Genomic DNA, 20,332 nt, shown 5'->3' with positions numbered 1-20,332 from the left:
GAGATCGGAGAGCAGCGAACGGCCGTTGTGAAACGGCTGTTGTTCGTAATAGAATGAAAAGGGCATATGATCAGGGTCCTTCTCCAGACTTGACTTCACCGATATCTTATTCTGTGAGGACTTTCTGTGCCACTTTGTGCGTTGCTTTTGTGTAAAACAACACATTCGGTGGCATGCCAGATGACAGCCTAAACACAGCTGTAACGGGATATATTAAAAGGGAACAAACCCTCACCACTGCCATTTATTTCTTGTAGACAAGATGTGGGGGGGGGAAAAGCACGTGAAACACACTGCGACTCACACAGAGAAATGCCTACATCAATTTAATTTGCTGTTCAAATAAAAACGGATCTGTGGACAGAGCAGGATACCCTTCACCAACAGAGAGCAAAGAGATCCGATAAGCACACAGTAGCACCTTAGACACTGAAAAAGCCAGTGAGGCGTTATCAAACACCTGTTGAACGCATACTAAATTTGTAATAAGCTGTGATCACATTGGCGCAAGGCCAGCCAGGACGTTTAAAGAGGAAATACACATCAGTTCAGGTTTAGCGGCAAAGTATACTTAGAAGGGGTTATTAATAGAATTTGGGGTGATTATTCAGTTCCAGTGTTCATATTCATAATGATTAATGGCCAACTAATGGTGGTCATTTGAGGGATCAGGATGGCTTCCACTGAACAGACTCACCACTTGCAAGAAGTTTCAAAGTAAAGCTCCGACTAGCGCAGGTCTGAATGATTTGGGCTTACAACCCATGATGCGGCAGCAGCTCCCTAAAGCAATTTACAATGTGACCATTTCACTTCCTTTCACCTTGTAGCGGGCGCCAGGCTTTTGTTGTGCAGGCCGTGATGGGGGAACTTGTGATGCAGGCCACGCTCACGCCGCAGAGAAAAGGCTGTTCAGGTGACGGAATTAAAGGCAGCGTTTGCAGTGTGATCAGCCTTTTGATCGGACAAACGAAGGCAGGGGTGTTTCTTGTGGTCTGACCTCAACAGTCTTAATAGCTATGTCCTGCACTGGTGGATGATGGGGGAGCTTTGAGGATTGACCAACAAACAGAGTGACTCATATAGCACATGCTAAAAACAGGTAGATATTAGATACGTATGAAGGAGACGAGCTGAAAGAGGTAGGAGACATGGACTATGAACGAGAGAGGACGAGACTAGGAGAGAGAAACAGATTCTTAATTCTCAGCTCTCAGTCTTATTTCCAATAGACCCCACTCTTCATCATCCGTCCAGCACATTACTCTGGATCCTCTCTATAGTCCACACATGCAACAGCTGCTTACGATTCAGTTTGTTTTCTGCGAGTGAGTAAGTGAACCGTAAGTGAGAACCAGACTAGGTGGGATGTTTAACAAGTGAGCCCCCGCCAAAAACCACCAAAACCTGTGGGAGCGAGACGTGTGAAACACAAACGTATTGACGGCTGAGAACTAAGCGAGCCCCTGGTAAACCTATTGATCATCTGATCTGACAAGTGTCTCCCTCACGCTGCGCTATGAGCCATGATGCGGGGTGCTGAGAGCGGCGTGGGGATGTGTGTTGCGAGTACTCACGCGCAGGAAGGAGGGGAAGCCCATGCCGCAGTAGCCGACGGCGAAGTAGTCTGATTTGGGCCGGATGACCTTGACTATGTTCTCATAGAACTGGGCTTGCTTCCGCTGTTGGGAGAGACAATGGAAAGATTTTACTGTCATGAAAACACCCGACGCTTTTTACTTTTCTTTGATCCTTGTTGGTGATTCTCATGGTACACTTTCTATGACGCCCATGTCTAGAATGCATTATAAACATAATTATGTGCGAAATCATCTGCTCGATAATAATCATAACACATGTCAAAGCATTTTATAAGGTTAAGAATTATGATACTTCACAATTGCTGGTTTCTGACGGTTTATTGACACTGATTATGATGTGATTATATGTTACTTTAAGTGGTCGTTGTTTGCTTTAAGTAAAGTAAAAAAAACCTTGAGGCAAACAAGATCTCTTAGAGTAACTTAAAATCACATTATCATGCATTACAACACTGATTATAATGTATAACAACTATAAGAATTATAATACACTATGATCCTTAAAATCAAAATGTCAGTGAGTGACCTGCAATTATAAAGTAGTATTATGATACTTGAGCTTATAAGTCATTATAAAATGCTTTATAAAGTGTTTAATCTCAATGAGGCTTTCCTGGTTAAATAAAAACACACCACAGTCTCCTTTCTCCCTCTTAAAAACTCAGCTCAATGTGCTCTAAATGTATCATTTTTTAGTATTAATCGTCCCGGTACTGAAATGTGATGAACAGCCTTAAAGTCAAACAAAAAATGATATTTCTTACCAAGGAGGCGCTGAGCTGCTCAAAGTCAAACATTTCATTTTCGTACTGTTCAGCCAGCTCCTTTCCCAAAATGATTGCCTCCTCCCACATCTATTGGTCACACACACACACGCGCGCACACACACACACACACACACACACAAAGAGACAGTTAGCAAATGAATTCATTATCAAAAATTCAAGCTGAGATAAAGTAGTCATTTTTCAGCCAGTTGAATAAAACTAATTATCACTTCCAGGCAATGGTATTCAAAATATAAATGAATGTGAATTATTTTAATTATGTCAATATTGTTCAGTGGTGTCACAGATAGATGGGCGCCACCCAAACATGTTGAAGGGCTTCTAACTGGCTTCCTGACTAGATGAGGCTGAACTGATCTGGGCCAGGCTGGAGGCGGACCGAGTCCAGACTGCTGCTCAGATCAGCCTGCCATCAGTGAGAGTGGTGGTGGCGACACCATCTGGGACTGCTTTCTGGATGACTCCCGTGACACTCGTAGAAACTGTCCTCAGTGCTGATGTATTCTAACAGCCACTGTAACGCTTCCTGATCCACTCTGGTGTGTTTGTGTGTGTTTAGCAAACGCTTTTTTTTCAATATGTTGTCTCCCTGGCAGTATCCGGCTGAGTGACAGTTGGCTAGTGAACCCTGAGTGGCGGCTGCACCACCAGCACTGATGACACACGGACAGCCTTGGGACATCATCTCTGAGAAGCTCTGGCTGCAGTCCTGCAGACCCATTTCAGGCTTAGCTTACAGGCTGAGAAAAACATTTTCTCTCCTCTGGAACCAAATATGAAGAGTGCAGAAGTACGGCACAGTACACAAGCAGGACATATTCTCAATCTGAGGTACATATGAACGGCCTGCTCTCTTTAGTCACAACACAGTGGTATCGCACAGATGGTACTCAAGTACCTCACTGATGTGGAATGACGGAAAATGAGCAAGCGGGCGGGAAGAGTAGGAAAAAAGGTTTCATGAAAGGTAGAGTAGCGGATAAGACAAAAGAGCCACATTAATGCTTGTGTGGTCCGATATGCGCCTTCGTACATAAGAGCATTAGCTAAAAGAAGAGGATTATTTGCAATCCCCGTTCTGTGGAAAAGGAATATGAAACCTCCATTCAGCGACTCTTTTTCAAAACCTGCCTTCTCATGCCAGAAGAGGTATTTAACGGAGATGACATCATCTAAAAATAGCATACTCAGAGTCCACGATTTATCAGGATTATGACCACTCTTCTGCTTGTGTGTGTGTGTGTGTGTGTGTGTCTCACCTTGCCCTTGTCAAAGTAATTGATAATCTGCTGGTAGAGCTGGTCCTTAAGTTGTCCTTGAGTGCTGGCCTGGTAGCCGTCTCTCTGGGTCAGGTGGGCTGCGCATTGCTCGTCTGACCACTACAGAGGACAAGTTAGCGCCGGGGTTAACACTGGGCAATACAATTCAGAGCAAAAGGGGGAACGGGCGACAAGAATTCAATCACTGAGTTATAGCCAATGCAAATGGGAGAGATTGCACTCTTGACGGGGCAATAGGGAAACTTGAGACATGGGCAATGAAACATGTGTCGGTGGCTCAGAGAGAGCATCTCTGTGGCTAATAATCGCTGTAACAGTATTTATTACAACCCAAAATAGTCCACCGGTAGGTAAGCCCACTGGAAGCCAGCAGAGAAGAGCATCACATGCTTTTGTTAACAATAAACATCAGATACAATTGAGTCATGCCGCAGTGTAATCTTATTCATTACACATTTTGCTTGATTTTGTAAAGAATGGTGGACAAGGAAGAGTGATGCAAGAAAAAAAAAAGAAACAAGACAGCGGGGTATCCTTTTGTGCTGACCGCGTACCCCATCATGCATCAGCATGGAGAATAATGAGCTTTCTGACAAGCTAGAACAGCTTGGCTAACAGGGAGATGGACAATCTGATTGGCCTCCGTGTCGAGGAACCATAATCCTGTGTGTGCTGCCAGGACCAATTCATTACCAGCCAGTTTTAATTGGTGTCGTGAGTAACCTGAGGAGTTAAAGATCTCTGTGAAAACCGGACCAAAGTTTTGTAAGCAGGGCCAAATTTGAATAGCAAAGCCAAGGAATTTGCATAGCCGGTGCTGGAGATGGGTGAAAAAGTAATTGCTCTGCACATTGTTGCTGTGGCATGAACGGGGATGCTGGGAGGCTTTGGATCAGGTTATTGATTCTTTTACAGCTGAACTGCGGCATTTACAGGGAAGGAAGGATCTCAGTTTATTCATGGATGGCTGGTGACCCTGCATCGACTGAACTAAAGTGCTGATGCATCTCTGACAAAACACAAAGGGCCATAAATTCATCAACCATTATTATACTACACTGCTGCAGGGACTCTACTGGAGGTCTAATTATTACTACAGGAGCCAGTTTTACTATACAACCGCTGGTAGATGCAGAATTATGCATCTATCATCCATTCTCATTCGAGCTCGTTTACACAAAAGGGAGGACAAAGATGACACAGGACAGCTTATTGGAGAAGAAAGGATTTATCCAGACTCCGGTGGAACAAAATTAACCAATTTCCAACAATATAATAGCGAGTCCCTCTCTGAAAGGTATGATCAGGAATGCCACAGCTGCTGAGAGATGAGCAGAATTAAAATGATAATAACAAAAACAACTCCTGCATGCTACTGTGACTGCTCAGCGAGGAAAATGTGATTCAGTCACAGCCTGCACTCCCTTGTCGGGACCCGTACAAAGGCTGATGCAGCCAGCTATTTATGCAAATACAGATGAGATGTGCAACCATTTTGGATAAAAGGCAGAGAGGAACAACTCAAAATTCAGGGTATACCAAACCCCAACTGGGAAAAGACTCTCTGAGCGGATGTGATATATTTTTGGCAAAGATAAAAACCTTTTCCGAGGCCTAAAGCAGGCCTACATAGACAAAAAGGTGTGATCTTAAAAATAATTGCTTGGTGATAGCTTGTAAATATTTATGCATCTAATTTAAGATATCATTGCACTAAGAAGTGTGGTGGAAACCTGCCCCCCGTTTCCACCTTAAACCAGCTGTGCCTCGCACTGAACCATGTGATTTATATTTGAGGATTCTTCGTTTTCAGATGACAAAGAGGACAGTAAAAGCACACCTTTATCTCCAAGCACCTCAGGGGGCTGCTGCTTTATCCTCTGCTTTAAACTATGTCGTAGCTTTTTTTTCTTCTTTTTCTTCAGGAAAGATCAGATACTAGCCGTGATTTGCATCGACGACGCAAGGTGAAAAAAGATGCTGCTCAAGCGAGTCTGCCCTCTTAGTAGCCGTCTCATGCCATGGTGGGATTAAAGGGATGTGGCCTTATCTCTCTAAATCCTGTACACATTCAAATTCACAAATACACAACTGTTTAATGCCTGAGGTTAAACGCCTGATAGCGTAGCAGTGTACTTGGGTTTTGTTTGAAGTTTTTTTTTTGCGAGAGCGGGCTTCTGTGATCATTTGCTGTTGATATTGTGTCTGTGTACCTTGAGCAGTTTGGCGTGTAGCAGCAGAGTGTAGGCAGCCTCGGTGTAGTTGTCGCACTCTTTGTGGAGGTCACACAGCTTGTATAGGTACCTGGTGGGAAAAAGCAATGATGTATGGGTCATGTACGAGCGGGCATCACACACGTTAAACAACAGACAGAAAGTCAACTCCGCTGGACTGATGCGTCTTGACAGCCTGATTTACCTCAAATAAAGCTCGACAGAAAGATGGAAAACTACAACAGGTGAGGTTGTGGAAATGGAAATGCATTTTAACAAAAACAAATATTTTATTCTGGATCTCTGGGGACAACAGGCTGGGGAGAAAAGGGCCACAATGTACAGAAATAAGTCTTTGGCAAGTAAAAATGTAACTGAACTGAACGTCACAGCCCTGAGTACTACAGTGGGGTTTGTAAAATGCCTCAAAAGGATTAAATGTCTAGAAATTTGAACATGCTTAACAGGCACAAGGCTGGATATGACTTACCTGATGTACATCTCTTCTCTGTCTATCTCCTTGTAAAAGTTCTACAGGAAGAAAAGAGACCATTCACATTTTAAAAGGGTTCATAGACTTCTAGTTACAACAATTCTGGTTTAGTGTGTCATGCTTACATTGCAAAACTCTTGAAATACCTCGACTATACTGTAGATTCTTTTTTAATCTTTTTAAAAGAACAATTTGGCAATGTGACAACTCAATTTAGTAAAATATGGATAAATAACAATGTCCTCGCTTACAGCAGGAAGACACAAAGTAATCACTAAAGACAAGTGAGTTGGCTGACATCAGTGTCCCACCGCTCTACTGGCTGAAAACGGAAACTTACATTTTACGCGACCTGGCACAGCACTGACAAAAACATGACTCAGCTAAATGCAGGTTGGGCCCACAGGCCTGTAGTCTTTTCAATGCCAGTAGTCACGCGAGACCCAAAATTGACATTTCAGTGCTCCAAGATGAAACGTCACAGAGGAGCGGTGTTTCAGGTGAGCTGCTCTCCAATAACATCTCAACTGTGACATGTGGTTGTTATTGTATCTTTTACGTGGCCTGTCGCACGTCATTACGGTCACGTTATTGACAATAATAACCTATGAACAATGCCTAGGTGTTGATATATACACACATGTCATATCATTACTGAGAATGAGTGTCTTCAGGAACTGAGAAAGAGAAACCATCTTACGAGCACGTTGACAGTGCAGCTCATGCGGTTTTCTTTGTTCTCGTCGTGCATGATGGTCCTGTAGTCCAGCAACCTCTCCAGCAGGCGAACCACCAGAGTGACGAAGTTCTCGCCCGTCTTGGCCAAGTACTTGTGCTTCCTGCAGTGCTCCAGTAAACTGCCGTGGTTGTGGAGGAAGAGAAGCCCGGGGACAGGCAGGAAAAGAAATGTGAAGCGTGAACAAGATTATCAAGACTTTTTGCAGCTTTCAGGGAAACAATCTTTCATTTTTTTTTTTTGCACATTAAAGCAGAGTTAGCATCCGACTGTGAAGCAAATATCACAGTGGCAAGCTGTGATAGCCGTGTGATCATCAGCACACTGTGATTATTTTGAGGAGTGCCATGTTGCAATTAGCATTACCTAACTTGTGAGAGGCTCAGGCGTAATCCTGCCCATTAATCAGCACTTACATTTTCTGAAAGAGAACTTTGTACTGCTCGTCTCCGCGGCCCCCCTCCACCTCATGATCCAGCTTGGTGATGATCTCGTTCTCAAACTGCAATTAGACAAGAGCAGGCGTAAATAATCAGTGTAGCTAATTTTTCAATTCATTAACGCCATCTCCCTGTCTCACTCTCTCTCTCTCTGCATCGAGGCTCGGCTGAGGGGATCTGTGCTTCCGCTTTAATCGTCCAGCTGGTCGTGAGCCCGGTATCTTCTGATCATTATTCTCTTAACTTATAATTATGTGTATAAATTTGGTTAGAAGACAGAACTATGCTGCATCATGAGACACATCCCCTTTGCTTTTGCTCGGTTTGTTGCTGTAGCCTCTGATATTTGTATGTAGCAGCTGTATTAAAAAAAACAACTGGTTTTATTGTGCTGAAACAAACCAATTTTCACTGACTGCTCGTGTGTTGGCCAGGCACAAATACAGAAGAGAAGAGGAAAGTGCAGCCAAGTAAGAAAAGATATAAATGCTGCTCTCTGTTAAGCCCCGGATTTACAACAAACGCAGACAAGGAGAGACCCAGGGAAGGAAATATTACTGGCTTACATCCTAAAAAAAGGGGTGAGGCCAATGTGAAATTGATCACATTTCAGTAAAAGGTAAAGAATGAAAAGTGGCATTCACCTCCAATGTGCCAGATCCTGAGTGACACACTGACTTAATTAGCAGCGCTCCGGTTAAACCACCACGGTCTTACACAGGAGTACACCACAAGGGCCCGCAGAGACATGAAGCCATTGTGCTGTTTGTCACTTTGATACAAGTACAATAAGCATCACATACTTTGGGCGCCCACATAAACATCACAAAGCTGAAAACTGCCTGAGACATCTTATGGCTGAACAGCTGTAGCCAAACGGATTTCCTCATGCAGAAAGGCTTAATTTCGCACTGTAACGGGAACATAACATTAAGTTCCGTTTACCGTGGCTGTTGATAATCAGAGCAAAACTAAATGAGATTTGCAGAATAACAGCTTATGGCTATTGAACCTTGTTTGTTTGTTTTTTTTGGTTTTAGAGTTTACTCCTCAGATTCTTTTCATAAAGTGATTTTGTTACAGTCCTGTTGTTTTGTCATGTTTCAGAGGACACACCCGCTGGAAGCTGCACGTGAAGTGGAACTCGCACTGCATCATGTCAAAGAAGATGGGGATGGTGGCCTTTCGCAACTCGATCTCAGGAACTAGCGTCATCTCCAGGATAGGACCCACCATCTCTGGAATAAATTTGATCTTGTGGGGCCCTAAGAGAGGAAAAAAGACATTTACATATAGATGCACAGTGTAGTAGACACAACTCAGTTCAAAATACAACCTGTTGATCTTAACAGGACAGTAATCCTTAGATGTGCTATGGTTTTAAAATTAGATGTTCCAAACGAATACAAAATCTGGCTCCCCATGTCGATAAAGTCGCTCATCAAAATCTTCCATGACAATCCTGCGGTAAATAATGTCAACAGCTCAGGTAAAAAATAGCAAGAGGCTCATTAAAAAACCAGTGAATGAGTCGATCTAATCTGGTGTAACGCTTTAATTAAGGGATCAGATGGTGTAGGTTACAATGAGCAGACTGTAAGGGAGGCACAGGTGCCCAAATCTAACACCACCATTTTATTCCGTTGAGAGTTGACTGCAGAGTCTCTCTAATCACACAACATGAAGCTAATTAAAACGGGTGTCTATATTTAGCTGCTGTTCTTTGTTGAGTTGAATCGCAAGACGGCGAAAGTACTTAGTTTGCAAGTAATCATAAACCTCTTTATCAGTGAATTCATACAGAAAAATAACACATTTACAAATGAAACTGAACAATATTGACAGAATATTGGTAAAGTTACCTAGATTGTACCACATGTCCCTGATTTCAAAGCCAATGTGTCTTCTCATGTCCTGGTACCTGAAACAAAAACAGGATCAAATGTTACGCTGGCTACGGTCAAATCATCTAGTTTAGAGAACGGCTTACTGTATGTGTGAAGTAAACGCAATACCAATAGCGTTTGCTGCCTAATGTAATGTAATATATATGAATGGCTGTGTCATTGTCCAGCTGTGGCGCAGCTGCTAGAACCAGTAAGATCTATGTCATCATTTTATCCTATTAAGACATTTGTTAAATTGTCATAATTAGCATATTCATTATTGGGTTATGGCCAAAACGTGTTTTGCGAGTTCAAATGAACATTTCACCACCAAATTCACATCAGTTTAACCTCGAGTCCAAGTCGACGTTTGTGCCAAATTTCAAGAGATTCGCTCAAGGCGTTCCTTGAGATACGGCGTTAACGAGAATGGACCAGACGAAAGGACGAACAACTCGAAAACATAATGCCTCCGGTCGGTGCGGAGGCTTAAAAATGTATTTTATAGCCCCTCAGAGTGCTGCTTTTCTCTAATAGATAAAGCTATAGACGGGTAGTACAATAACGTGTGTATTTCCTGTTTCTCAACTAAATAAATGGTGAAGGGCAGTGCCTTGAGTTCCTCCTCATCTAGGCCCGAATGATGCATATAATGAGATGGTTTGAACTGATTCACAGTGGCCCCCCCCTGTCCATGGTAAGCTACTTGGCTTTGTCTTTCTGTAATGGTTTTTTAGAATACAAATGCACACTAAAGAATTATTTCCACTCATGTAAGTTCTGAACATACACATGACGGCAGTCAGCAGGCTGTCAACTGTGGTCTGTCTTCTGCTGTTTGTATTTGACAGAAGACAGAAGACAGAAGACATGGGGCAAACTGTTTAATCAGTCTTTGTTTGTAAAGATCTTTCAGTATCAACAGCCCTTATATAAAAACAAAGATTTGCAAAAGAAGACGGAAGGATAGCTCCCCGTCCTGACGTCTTGTCTAGCTTTTGCAAACCCGGGCCGATAAGCTGATCAGCTCTGCCATGTCTAGGTCATGAACCTATCTCCATGGCAGCTCGGAGCCTGTCTCTGTGCCTGCCACACACAGGCCCAGGTCACAGAAAGGACAAACAGTGAAGTAGAAAGGACAGACGGGGAAAGACAGACAGGGAACGATGGGAGAGACTAACAGGAGTGGAAACAACGAGCAGTGAGGCAGAAAGTGAGACCGGTTCTGTGAAACTAAAGTAATGGATTTAGCTCTTTGAAAACAGATCGGACAATGGATAAGAAAAGTGAGTAAGATCAAGCCTGAAATTGTTTTAAGATCAAGAATATAGAGGACACGATGGAGATAACAGTCGTGAGAGAGCTATTTCTGACTGTTCATACCGGGATTCCGCTGGTCTGGTGTAGCGCGCTTTAGCCGCACCATTGCATGCTGAGAAGTAATCAGATGTATGTTCACTGCTGGCTCACCGTGGGGAATAACTGCACTGAACCGCGATATTGTGGTTCTGTTTTGAAGCCGTGCCCAACCATCGCAGTTGTCTGTCCTCAACCGAGCCATGTGGTGGTGTGGCTGATCAGACAGCTGGCGTGTTACCCACTGTTCTACAATATGTTTAAACATTGAGATTAAAATGTCAAACAGAGCCTGACAGAAAATTACAGATCCCCCATTTAATGCTGGGTAATGTGGGAAAATGTGATGTTTTTAGTTGGTTGAAACTATCTCAAAGGTTAGCCAATTGCGTTCAGATTAGATTTAAACAGCCTCTCTTTTGTGCGGTTCTAGGGAATTTCGTATTTGAAAAATGTGCAACCCAATGTTGAAAACAGTCGAGCTGAAACTAAGCACCGCCCACCGACCCGAGCATACTGTCTTATCTTACAGCTAAACAGTACTCTACGTTTCTGAAAACATTTAAATGGGCGTTGCAGTAACAGAGTCTTGATGTATAGTTGATCAGCGCTGCCTAAATTGACAGTTTGATAGGAGTTCACAAGCTTTACGAACTGTGATTGACGGCTGTGTTAGAGACTCCTCGGCTCCGATTTGTTGTTGTCTTCAGGCACGGTGGAATCTCACAAATCCCATTAGGGGCACTAGGAGGAGGCAGAGGAACCCGACTTCATCACAGACTTCATATGTCTCATGTTCTACAGTCACAATTTACAGAATATGACAAAAAGTATCTTTTATAAAAGCTACCAATAGTAGCTTTAAGGTGTGCATGAATACAAGAGTATGGTAAAAATCTAACACAAGTGAAACTCTTATGTCTGACACCACTCTGAGTGGCATTTAAAGCAATATTTGGTGTCCGAATGATCGGTAGCTTTTTCTTCCCTCCCGCCTCGTGTCCCGTCCAGCTGGTGGCGCTGCAGGCGACTGCATTGACATCAGACTGTCCCACTGAGTGACTGATGGAGGCCCCTCTGTCTCCTCGCACTAGCACGCTGATGGCATGACACCTTGGCATGACATTGCAGCGAAGCAGAAAGATGAAGAGTTTGAGGTCTAAGCGCGACGCTTCACCTGACCTCCAATGAATATACGTCCAAAGCCTCCATCACACACTGTGACATTTCGGAGCACACCATGGTCCTGATGGGATTCTGAAACCCTATTGATTGTTTTTGCCAATACGGTACAAAGACACAGTAATGTATTTTGACAGAGGAGAGAAGAGCATTCAAAGAATCCTTAACAAAGACGCCACGTCACCTCTTTTGTAGTCTTGCTGAGTCAAAACACTTTACAGCATTTAGGCGTCAAAGGGAGGAGTGTTGCCCAAGGATTGATCTTCAGGCGGAGTATTTGCAAGATGATGAAGTATAAAAAAAAGACGCCCACCTCTAGAAATTATTGTACAGCTGAATTATGTATCACATCTTAAGACGGTCTTAGACTCATCCACACTTTGCAATTCGAGAGTGTCTTCTCATTTATTCCTGCGCGCACCCCTGTGTATATGATTGATCTCATAGCACGCATGTGAGCCAGCGGAAGCGGGGCAGCTTTGTGTCGCTACATGCGGGCGTGCTCAGGAGGCATCGTGTCCTCTTCTGAGCCGAGGCAGATGCAGGGTGCTCTTCTGTCACACTTCTGCAGGCCGCGAGACAGGCTGTTATGACTGTCATCTGTCAGGACCTACAACACATACCTGTCAGCTACGGGGAGGGAAAGCTCTCAGAGAGATTGACGAGGAATAGCAGAGGGAGAATAGAGGTGAGCGGTGGGGTTCTCGGCGGCTTGCACTGCATAATGCCACCGGGTCAGAGGGCAGGAGCAAGATTGTGAGGAGTAAAGAGGAAATCTTCACGGAGGCATGAGGTGATGTGAAACAGAAGTGATAGAGGACAGGAAATATAGACAGACGTGGCAGGTAGAGCAAGAGAGAACACAAGTGATTGACAAGCAGTGGCCTGTAAGAACAGATGAGATGCGATCAAAGCCTGAAGCAAAGCAAGTGTGAGATATTCACAAAAGCTGACAATGTGACACTCCCTCTTACTCATCACTCATTTGTGCATATCATGACAATGACATTGCTGCATGCTTATTCATCCAGCTCTCTATGTGTATGTGTGGCTGGATTTCCACAATCACTGGTCAGAGCGTTTTTATGTACATGAACTGATAAAGGAAAATTACCGTTATCAACATTTTTATCTCATTTTTGTGGTTAATTTCGTCTCCTTTTGGTAACATTGTATTCATCAAAGTTGCTGCTGAGGTGTGAAAACCAGGCGCGAAAGAAAATACCAGAAATATCGAGTGTCGCAATATTATGTTTTTCGATATCGATTTTTTTAGAATAATAGTTTACGTGCAAAGATGAACTCAGTAAGTGCATTATTGCATTTGCAAAGACATGGGCCCTCCCAGTGGACGTGATCTCTCAAAGCAGTGCGATGATGTTGGATGTTACAGGGGCTGGGATAAATGCAAATGCCATTGTTTTGGTTGCATTAAAAAATAAAACTTTTTAAAATTCAGATTTGAGAAAAAATATACTATGACAGTTTTCCCAAAATTAGACTTAAAAAAATGCACCGCCTTGCTTACGGTGTCGCAGTATGCTGAATCCTAACCGTGGGAACACAGCAACATGGCTGCACACAGATGCATTTATCCATCTATTCGGGCCATGCAGTACATGTCTGTAAAGACATGTTAGCCTGTCAGTATCCCGATCTAAATGTGAGAAGGACGCGAAGGATCACGCAGACTCCAGTAACGGACCAGAACTTCACAAACAGCACTGGGAGACATTGTTTGACGCAGGAGAAAAGCCGATGCTAAAAGAGCTAAAGAGCCACGCTCCACACAACCCTGATTCCACCCCTCTGTTCTCTGCTCCCACAGCAAGGCATAATAATTGGCATTGCAGGCAGGACTGACAGCTCATGCACCAGCACACAGGAAGACGGGATGTAGCGACGAAGAGGTAAAAAGAGAGAAGGTGGGTAGTAGGTGTAGGGAGACGGACACAGAGAAGGAGAGGGGGCGGGTAGAGGTAGAAAGAGTGGGTGAAAGGAAAATTGGCAAACCCTTTATAATATCCTCTTGGGTTTCTCTGTGAGCTACCTGGTTGTACTTGAATGACATATTTGGGAATGTCAAATAAACAGTCTGGAAATAGCGATGGCAGACATTATGCCTTTTTATGTGCTTCCGCCAGGAATGGCAGTTTTTTTTTGTATGCGAATCAAAGAGCGGTTTCTTTCCGAGGAAGGCTGACAAGCGGAGAGAAAGGCAGGGTGGGGGTGGTTGGGAACGTCTTGTTTGCTGTGTTCGGCCGTTTGTGTGGGAGCTTATCAGGTCCGATAATAAAGCACTGACCAACGAGGAGCCTCGCTGTCAGGCTCGGGCGCAGTGTGATGAATGCTCTAGTGACAAAAGCTCCTCCAAATGAAGATCAGAGCCAATATGGTCCACGTCTGCCCAGAAAGCATTTACACGTTTGGCTGCATTACCAGACTCTATGAGAAATACTAATGTAGATGAATGGCTTTTTGGGAAACAAAACCGCTCACTGAACTTACCGAAAGCAGGGTTAGGTTTTCAGAAGCGATTTTCGGATGTAAAACTTTGAGGATGGAAAACGTCCACCATTTAAAACTGTGCGCTGAGATATCAAATGCTCTCTACTTTATCTGTTGCTGGAACAACAAGGAATAAAAAAGCACGGAGGAGATGCTTTGATAAAGAACCAAATACCTGTATCCTACATTTCAAGTGATTCCCAACTTTGACGTGCTCTCGGTAACCCCTGGAGTTACTACGAGGCTGTTCTGCTTTGTTCAGAAGGGCGAACAACTAGAGCAGCCTCCACCGGAGCCACGGTGTGTTGGGTTATCCCTGTGAGCCTCCACGTGATGAATTATATAAAGACCGCCCAAGATGCAGAGGGAGTTTGGGTTGTGTTGGGTGTGCGATGCGGAGGCCAAGTGGACTCACTTGTGGAAGATCTTGGCTCTTTTGTCGCTTGAGAAGTTCTCCAGCTGCAGCGACTCCTGGGTGAGGAAGGCTACAGCCAGGTGAAAGTAGTTGTTCCACAGCTGACCCACACAAAGACGGGCGGAGAGCGTGGGGGGTTAAAAGGACAAAAGAACATTTAACTCAAGTCAAAAAGCAGTTTCACAACAATATCATGTTCAACACCACACGATGTGAGCTGGAAAGCTTTATCGTTGTATTACATCAAAAGGTTTTGGGTGTATCAGACAATCACAGCAGCAAAAGGCAGTGCTTTAATAGCCACCTTTTCTCACATGCATATACAATAAGTCTCTGCAGGATGGGTTTTCAGAGCATATCGAGTACAAACTTTCAGATGAGCCAAAATACGTGACTGTTTAAGCTACAATAGTAAAAGTGTGAATCAATCCATCTTTTACTGAGATGTAGTTTTAAGTAAAGAACACCAAAACACATTATTCATACCCCATAAGGAGAGATCCAGGTGCTAGAAGTCCCATTAATAATCCATGAAGGTTTTAACAGCAGTGTAGTTGGGGACAACATTAACTTTCTTCCATGTGTCAGACATTGGAAAAAGCAAGCAGAAAAAGTGTCTCTTTTCTAGGGGGAGCAGGTTAAAATATTCTGAAATGCACATCAAATTGCCAGCCATTACACAGTAATTGATGTTCCTGCGGCACAATTTTTATGTCTACTGCCTTCAGGTTTATTTATTTTTTTCCTCTTCTCCAACAAAGATCCAACAATGCTGCATCTGGAACATTAAAAGCAGCCTCTGTGTGAAACGGCAGTGAAGCGATGACATGAAAAATGCCGGCCAACTCTTTTGCAAAGCTGCCGGTAATAGTACTTAACGTGAGTAAAAGAACATTGTGTCCGGTTCAGCTCTTACCTGTAGCTCAAAGTTGGTTTGATCCAGAAATTTCTTGTTCAACACTGCTGCATACTGATTAATGGCCCGCAGGAACACTCTGGAAAGATAAGAGGAAAGTGTTTGGATCTTGTCTTCATAATAATGAAACACATTTTTTTTCCACCTTAAAGTAAACGTATTTACATTCTATAGATTCTAATTAATAAGATTCAAGGTTACTTTAAGACAATTCTGAGCATTCCCTACTGAAATCCTGCTCGTTGATCAAGAAGCTGCCAGATATTCATGTACACAACACTAGAGCTCACAACAAAATGTCACGTAACAAGCTGCGGAGGAAATGCTCACAAAACGTTTGAACAACGCAGTTCAGTTAGAAAAAAAAGGCTTAACGCAAAATACAATGACCTCCATATTCTTGTTCCAATCATATGCTCAAATGTACGCAATGTGTTTATTAAAAGGTACAACCGTAATGACGCAGACGGCAAACCTAAGGTCCACTTTACTGACAATAAGGAACATATCATATCTTCAAACTAATTCTGAAAGAATTAAAAAATGTGAATTTTATTAAAGCATTCTTTTTGATCTTTGATCTTGTTAATCGTGAATCTTGGAAGGGGGCACTGCTCATGTATAATTTCTCAGCGCTGTGGAACACAACGCTCTTGATAAGATACATGGAGAAATGTTTTTCGAGGGAGAGGCAACAAAAACTACTTGGTTAAAAGGTTGGGGAAAGTAACCTCACCAAATAAAATGGTGCTACTTCCTGCATCGTGTTCACATTGTATACCTCAGAAACTCCCAATATGAGCTCATTAATTGGTAGACTGCACAGTAGTTTTAAAGCTGTAGCCAGACACGAGTGTGTTTCAGCGCTGTGAGAACAGAGGTGAAACACAGGTTCACTCTTTCTCTTTGGCAGACGGAGGTGCAGAAGGGGCTCGAGGCACTCCCGAAAAATATGCAATGAGCAGAACTTAATGAGAACACTGTCTGATGGGTTAATCCACTCTGATGTTGCAGAATTAAATGTTAATAACTTAAGTGGCATGAAGCTTTTAACGGGAATTATGATTGCTACTTACAGAGTCAGAGGCCCATCCGCTATTTAACTTCATTCCCTGGGGGAACCAGCCATACAACAATGTGTGTACTAATCTCCAAGAATTACCCACGAAAAAAAAAAAAAAAAAGATGCCTTATCATGAGTGTAGGAGAATAAATGTCAAGCACAGCGTATTCTTTATTTAAGGAACACTCCGGGGTCTTGTGGTCTCTCAGTCGTAGCTCCTATTTCAGTTGGTGTGAGCATTTTCCACACAACTACTAATCAATAAACAAACTGCAACAAATGATTGACCAAGGCAGCATACTAAGATACATCAGGATGTGCCATAAACCCCAAAAATGGCAAGGTGAAACAAGGACATTCTGTTATGCCACTTGAGTGGATTGCATCAGGGTTTCATAAGCGGACAATAACGCGACATGAAGATGTTACGCTCATGTAACGGACACCAGCAGGTGTCATGACTCAAGGTAAACCCCTCACTCGAACTGGGCCTCGCTGTGGGAATCAGCAAATCCACAAAACATCATTTTGGAGTCTCTTACTTTATGTTTCAGCATGGCAATAAGCCACCTGAGCTCACTGGGAGGTTTAAATGTCATTGGTGCAGAGAGAGAGAGGAGAGCGAGCGAGCTGGGGTTTCCCTCAGCGACACGTCCAACTGACCTTGAACAGGAATAACCACCACTGTTGAGATGGCAACACTGTGGGATCTGCGATATTTTAAAGCGATGCAATATTCATTTGCCACATCTCTATTGCTGACCAAACGCTACCTGGGACCGATGTGTGATACATTTTAAGAGTCATCTTAATTATTAGCTGGAAAGGTTAACTGTCGTCGGAACATTTTTGGATAAGCCATTAGAAGTCCATTTCTCTGGCTCTCTGACCTGAGAGTGGGAGACCCCCCCCCGCCTCCCCCACACCCCCTGTTTCCTAAGCACTCAGACAGCCTATTACCTCCATCCTGTCTGCACGAGCACAGGCTCCCCCCTCCGCACACCTCACTCAATTTTCTGCAGCTGTGAACATGTCAATAAAGTTGATACGCCCAACACTGGCCTAATGCTGAAATGTGTTTCCATCTGCTGCACCTGTGGGCTGAGAAATGTTACTCCTCAATATGTGGGGGTTCATTATTTTCAGTTTTTGAATTGCAAAAAAATTAAAAAAGGGCAATTAATTGTTTGTTTGGAATATTTAAAAAAACTAAAAAACAGGTACTATTGGCTTAGGGATGCTCAGAACGGCAGTTACATTGGCCAGTGTTGAAGACTGCATTGATACGAAGTGGAGATTCAGGTTCTTACGAATTGTTTAGTTTGGATTTTGGCTTTAGTACATTTTTCTGTTTTTGTTTTGGTATTGATTGGTATATTAGTATTGGTAATTTGTATTCATGCGTTTGTTTTGAAGCACACTATTATTAAGTTAACGGCATGTGTCTGTTACAATTGTTTTGCTTTTACAACCTGACGCTACGGGACCACTGATCAAAATTGCTATTGGCTACAGTACATCTGGTGCAAAGAAATGTATTGTGCATCGCCGCCGTCACATAAACTATAAAACAAAATGAAGAAATACAAAATATTTGATTAAAAAAAATCAACAATACAAAAATCCATACAAAAAGGCTACTTTATAGGTTAAGGGTGAGATGGGTCCAACTGAACTAATTTATAATCCACAATAGCTGTAAATTCTACAGACAAATGTAGCACACAGCTCTCACTGCTGGCTCACGCAGTAGGGAAAAGAGCGAGATCAATTCACAGCTTCTGGCTAAATATGACTCAACAGGCAAAAAAGCATCTGTAATCAACCACTTCTGCTTGATCACCCTTTTCCAGCAGCGGCACTCTTTCAAGGTCCCACTACAATTGGTTGATGATGCAGGTGGATTACTGCTCTGCAGTATCTTTACACTGACGTGAGATGCCTTCCGTAAACATGTTTTACGAGTGCGTCTCTGTGATGTTGCAGCTCACGCGACAACGTAAACTGCGTTACCTGGAAGCCTATAAGAAGGCAGCGCTCCGCCTGAGCTACGACATAAAAATGGGCTTTAACCAACAGACAGGACAGTTCCTCTGTGAGCACATCCTGCCATTAATTAAAGTGAAAAACTTAATGAGGCGGATGAAAATAGAATATACTCTCCCTCACTGTGGGCTCCGACTAAGAGACTCCAAAAAGGCCCTTTCAAACAAGATTAAAGGCATCCAAGGATCATGTTCCGAACTTTGGAATATATCTTTTTTTTCCTTTTTTAAATTGTGGCCCTTAAATAAAAGCGATTTAACTAACAAAAGCTCTGCTCCGTCTGTATTTGAGTTAGTCCACTCCAGGAGGAATTATTCATAAAAAGATGTAATTACATGTACAGCCTATAATTAATTGCCATATTGATTTCAGGGAATATTCTTTGCACAGACGGAGCGAGAGGAGTGTGAATCAGGACTGTCAGCATAGTTAAAATTAACTGCATGTAATACAGTCTGCGGTGCCACTGCTCTTTTAAGCTTGCATTATTAACAAAGCCAAATGCCAAAAGGAAGACGCTCGGCTGCCTTGCAATATCTGTGACGGCTGGTCATTATGCTGCAGAGAGAGACGGGGGGGGGAGGGAGGGAGGGAAAATAAGATGCAGCGGGGGAGGCAATGACAAAACACTTCTTTATAACTCCATTACAACTACAAGCAAAATGCTAATGACTGGGACATTTTTCAAATCAAAGACATATCCAACGAGTTGAGTGTTTGCTTTACATCTTCAGCTAAGACATCAAGCGCAGATTCCTTAAAAACAGGCTGCCCTGATACTTCCGGGTTTTTTCCACCTGAAGTTCAGCAGGGAAATCAAAGTAGTTCTAATCATCGCCGGAAATCACAGGCTTCCCTGTTTTCTGCTAAAGGAGACAAAAACACGACTTGGAGATCCTTTAACTTTTTTAATTAGGCAGTGCAAGAGCAGCTCGTCCACATTAGAGCCGTTCTGGTACTGTATACACATGGCATCATTGTGATGAATGTGCCCCATCAAACTGTCAGTGTCAGAAAAATCACCCCATTACCGCTGATTGATGGGTGTGCTGTTACATTTACATTTGGGCACAGACAAAAGAGGATTTGCTTTTCACAGCCTTGTTGCTTTTACATTCGACTGAAATCAGCTTACTTCCTGTCGCTGAGGCACACAGAACTCTGTCGGATGGTGTGCACCACACACACACCTAGCATATATGCTAATGAGAAGTTATCAGCAGATCATACTTGCTAATTGAGTTCAGAGAGCATCCCCGATAATGATCACCATCTATTTGCATACTATTGCCGTAATAGCTGGCGTATCTGCCTGTGCTCAAAGATAAGGCAAGGTCAAAAACCTTCATTATCGGACCAATTTATTGAATTAGATTACCTTCATTTCAGACACCTGCCCTAAAATCAAA

The 20,332-nt window shown here is 43.1% G+C and overlaps 1 protein-coding gene across 1 annotated transcript in view; it reads right to left on the bottom strand.

The window, feature by feature from the left end:
- The window catches only part of dock1 (dedicator of cytokinesis 1), a 159,415-nt gene that overhangs the window by 22,690 nt on the left and 116,393 nt on the right, over positions 1-20,332 (bottom strand). The window contains exons 30-40 of the mRNA XM_079182099.1: positions 15,815-15,893; positions 14,899-14,999; positions 9,414-9,472; positions 8,668-8,816; positions 7,528-7,613; positions 7,076-7,232; positions 6,373-6,413; positions 5,883-5,973; positions 3,649-3,768; positions 2,366-2,455; positions 1,578-1,682 (exon numbers count right to left, since the gene is read on the bottom strand). Of these exons, the coding sequence (XP_079038225.1) occupies positions 1,578-1,682; positions 2,366-2,455; positions 3,649-3,768; positions 5,883-5,973; positions 6,373-6,413; positions 7,076-7,232; positions 7,528-7,613; positions 8,668-8,816; positions 9,414-9,472; positions 14,899-14,999; positions 15,815-15,893 (1,078 nt within the window). The remainder of the gene's footprint in view (positions 1-1,577; positions 1,683-2,365; positions 2,456-3,648; positions 3,769-5,882; positions 5,974-6,372; positions 6,414-7,075; positions 7,233-7,527; positions 7,614-8,667; positions 8,817-9,413; positions 9,473-14,898; positions 15,000-15,814; positions 15,894-20,332) is intronic.

The sequence above is a fragment of the Pholis gunnellus genome, assembly GCF_910591455.1.
Source record: "Pholis gunnellus genome assembly, chromosome: 21".
NCBI classification, from domain to species: domain Eukaryota; kingdom Metazoa; phylum Chordata; class Actinopteri; order Perciformes; family Pholidae; genus Pholis; species Pholis gunnellus.
The sequence above is the reverse complement of the archived record's forward strand: the minus strand, read 5'-3'. Positions and strand labels throughout refer to the sequence as shown.